This window comes from Ruditapes philippinarum, unplaced genomic scaffold (assembly GCF_026571515.1).
Source record: "Ruditapes philippinarum isolate M1 unplaced genomic scaffold, ASM2657151v2 ctg39_1_1_1_1, whole genome shotgun sequence".
Classification (NCBI taxonomy): Eukaryota; Metazoa; Mollusca; class Bivalvia; order Venerida; family Veneridae; genus Ruditapes; species Ruditapes philippinarum.
The window spans coordinates 491963-494582 of NW_026867092.1; the positions used below are offsets into that span (position 1 = coordinate 491963).

General features: G+C 33.4%; 1 protein-coding gene across 1 annotated transcript; it reads right to left on the reverse strand.

The window, feature by feature from the left end:
• Positions 1-1415: 1415 nt before the first annotated feature.
• LOC132734818 (protein starmaker-like) lies at positions 1416-2132 on the reverse strand. Its single transcript, XM_060721671.1, has one exon. The coding sequence runs from the start codon at positions 2130-2132 to the stop codon at positions 1416-1418; it is 717 nt and encodes a 238-aa protein (XP_060577654.1).
• Positions 2133-2620: the final 488 nt, after the last annotated feature.

Below are 2620 nucleotides of genomic sequence, written 5' to 3' on the forward strand. Positions count from 1 at the left end.
CAACTGTTTAGATGTTTAACAAACATAACAGTACATAAAATGTTCAAGTACAAGTCATTCCTTTACATTCCCCCTCCTACGTTGCAAGTAATCCTCTTGGATTATGATTAAGGTTTTTGTCTTTTGAACATGTGCACATAAAACCAGAGACATAGATAACACTTATTATCCTGGAAGTAATTATAGAGAGTTTTAAACAACATTTTATATTAAACTATGAAATTTTGTACAACATACAATTTTAAACTTTTAAATTTAAACAATTACTTGAAAATTTACACAAAAACATTCTAATGTTTAATATCGTAATTTTTTAAACGCTTTTAACAGTGTCGTATTTAATGTTTCACAACGTCATGTGTAAATTGTTTTAAATTAACACTGATTGTGATAATACTTTAACCTTAAAACATTCAACTTCAAAACTCAACAGTTAATTTTTCTGTTTTATACAAAATTACATATTATTTTATTTAATTTTCATATTTTCACGCAGCTCTTTGTTTCACTCTACGACTAACACAACACTTTGTTACATTTCACTCATTATAACCACCTGTTCTCAACTCATATATTTACCAATTTTTACTATCCACTGAGTATTTAATCTGTTGTATGTAGCCTAAGGGGAGCGTCTATGCTCCTCAGTTTTAACTTGAAATCCTCAGATGTTTTTCTTTCGTCTCTTAAAAATTTATATGATTTTCTAGTCCAGTAGTTACTTGCTTTCCGCTTGCAACTTCCCTGACAGTTTGGTAACAATAAAACCTTGTTCTGGATGTCCCGATTTCTTTCCTTTCCTTAACACGTTTCGCCGACCCTGGCAAAGCCAAGTAATTGAATCTGTCTAGGAGATACGCTCTAGACATTCTAGGATCAACCGAGCCTTCGGTTTCTTTTTCTAACGTCAAAGCAGCATATTTCCACGCAAACAGTTTTCGATCAAGCGAGCGTCATCTGCTGCCAGTTTCGATGGGGCCATGAAAAATTTATTTCTGGTAAACTGTACTGCGTCATTTGTCCCCAATCTCAGCGTCCTAGAGGACAAATTGGCATGACTCCTGTAATAAGTATGCCTATTTCCAACTCTTGCAATTCTCTATCTATTAATTCTTTGTCAGCAGGTATTGTATGTCTCCTCCAAATGCCATTGTCTCCTCTTCCTAAATTAACTAATTTTCCATTGTCTTTTTTTACAGTTTGACAATTGGTTTGCATCACATGCTCTTCTTTCTTTTTCATGTATTCGTTGAAGTTTATTTTTATTTGGGTTTGTTTCATTAATTCCATTTGATTTATTTCTAATTTTCGGTTCACACGTTCAAGTTCCTTTGTCAATATGTCAGTCATTAGTGGCAACTCTCTTGGAAAGCTATCATGTGTTTCTTCCAAAAACAGGGTTTTGTTGTCACTAGTTATTTTACTGGTACAAAACACTCCTTCATTATGTTATTGTCACTGACTTCATATTCTGATTTTGATTTTCTTTTAACATGTTTGTCTTCACTTGTGTCCGTATAATTATTTTCTTTATTTTCAGTGTCTGTCTTCTGTGTCTTTATACGATCGTTTCTCTTTTCGTTTTCATGATGTCTCTTCCTTTTTCTCTTGTGTTTGTGCTTCTTTATACTCTGCTGATGTTCATCACTTTTGATTTTGTATACCATCTTTGTCTTTATAATGTATACATCCTCGCTATTTTCTTTTACATTTTCGTCAACTTTATTTTCCTCTTTCTTGTCCCTGTTCTTACTTTTATTCATCAACACTTGTCTATCATCACATTTTACATCTACCTTCTTAAACCCTTCATTCAATTCCTCTTTTCCAATATTTTTATCCTCTGTTCCACTTTCCATAACACTTTTGTTTAACAGGATTTTGGTATTTATATTTTCCTTCTCATTATCAGATACTACACCACTCTTTTCTATCTCCTTATTATCTATCTTAACATCAGATTCTACACCACTCTTTTCTTTCTCCTTTTTATCTATCTTAACATTTTCACTGTTCTCATCATCAGTTGGCTTTTCATTATTCAAGATCACTTCAGTCTTATTCTTATCTTCAGCTTGCTCTTCTATATTTATAATATTTTCTTCATTTACATTCACCATATCACTTCTCATTTCACTTTAACGTTCTTGTGTGTTGATACTTTCACTTTATTTTGTGTTTGTTTCTCTTATATGTCCTTTGATTCTTCTTTAATTTTGTTATTCTCCTCTTTCAGCCTTAGTTTCATGACCTTACTCCAACCTTCTTGTATCAATTCGAATTTAACCGACCCACCCAATTCGTTTTCTATATGAATTCTCATTAGCCGTTTGGCTTGTATTGCATCACCAGAATTCCATGATTCTGGTTTTGATATTGTGCGAACATAGTCCTCTGGAAAAAATGCGGAAAACAGACAATTACTTGTTAAGAAGAAAGACCTTGACAGATTCTTACAAGTATCAAAGTGTGCTGTGCGGCATAGTCTTTCTAGGTCACCGGGTTCTCTGTAAGACAAAACACACATACCACTGTCTGTCGTCTGTGCTATTTAGACCCGAGATGGCTGTTGAGCGCAGTTTTATTTGGAAACTCTTTCAAACAGAGACAGCACTTGGCC

Bases quoted from the DNA above. Each gene is read 5' to 3' on its own strand.
- LOC132734818 (XM_060721671.1), bottom strand. From the start codon at position 2,132: ATGAGAAGTGATATGGTGAATGTAAATGAAGAAAATATTATAAATATA.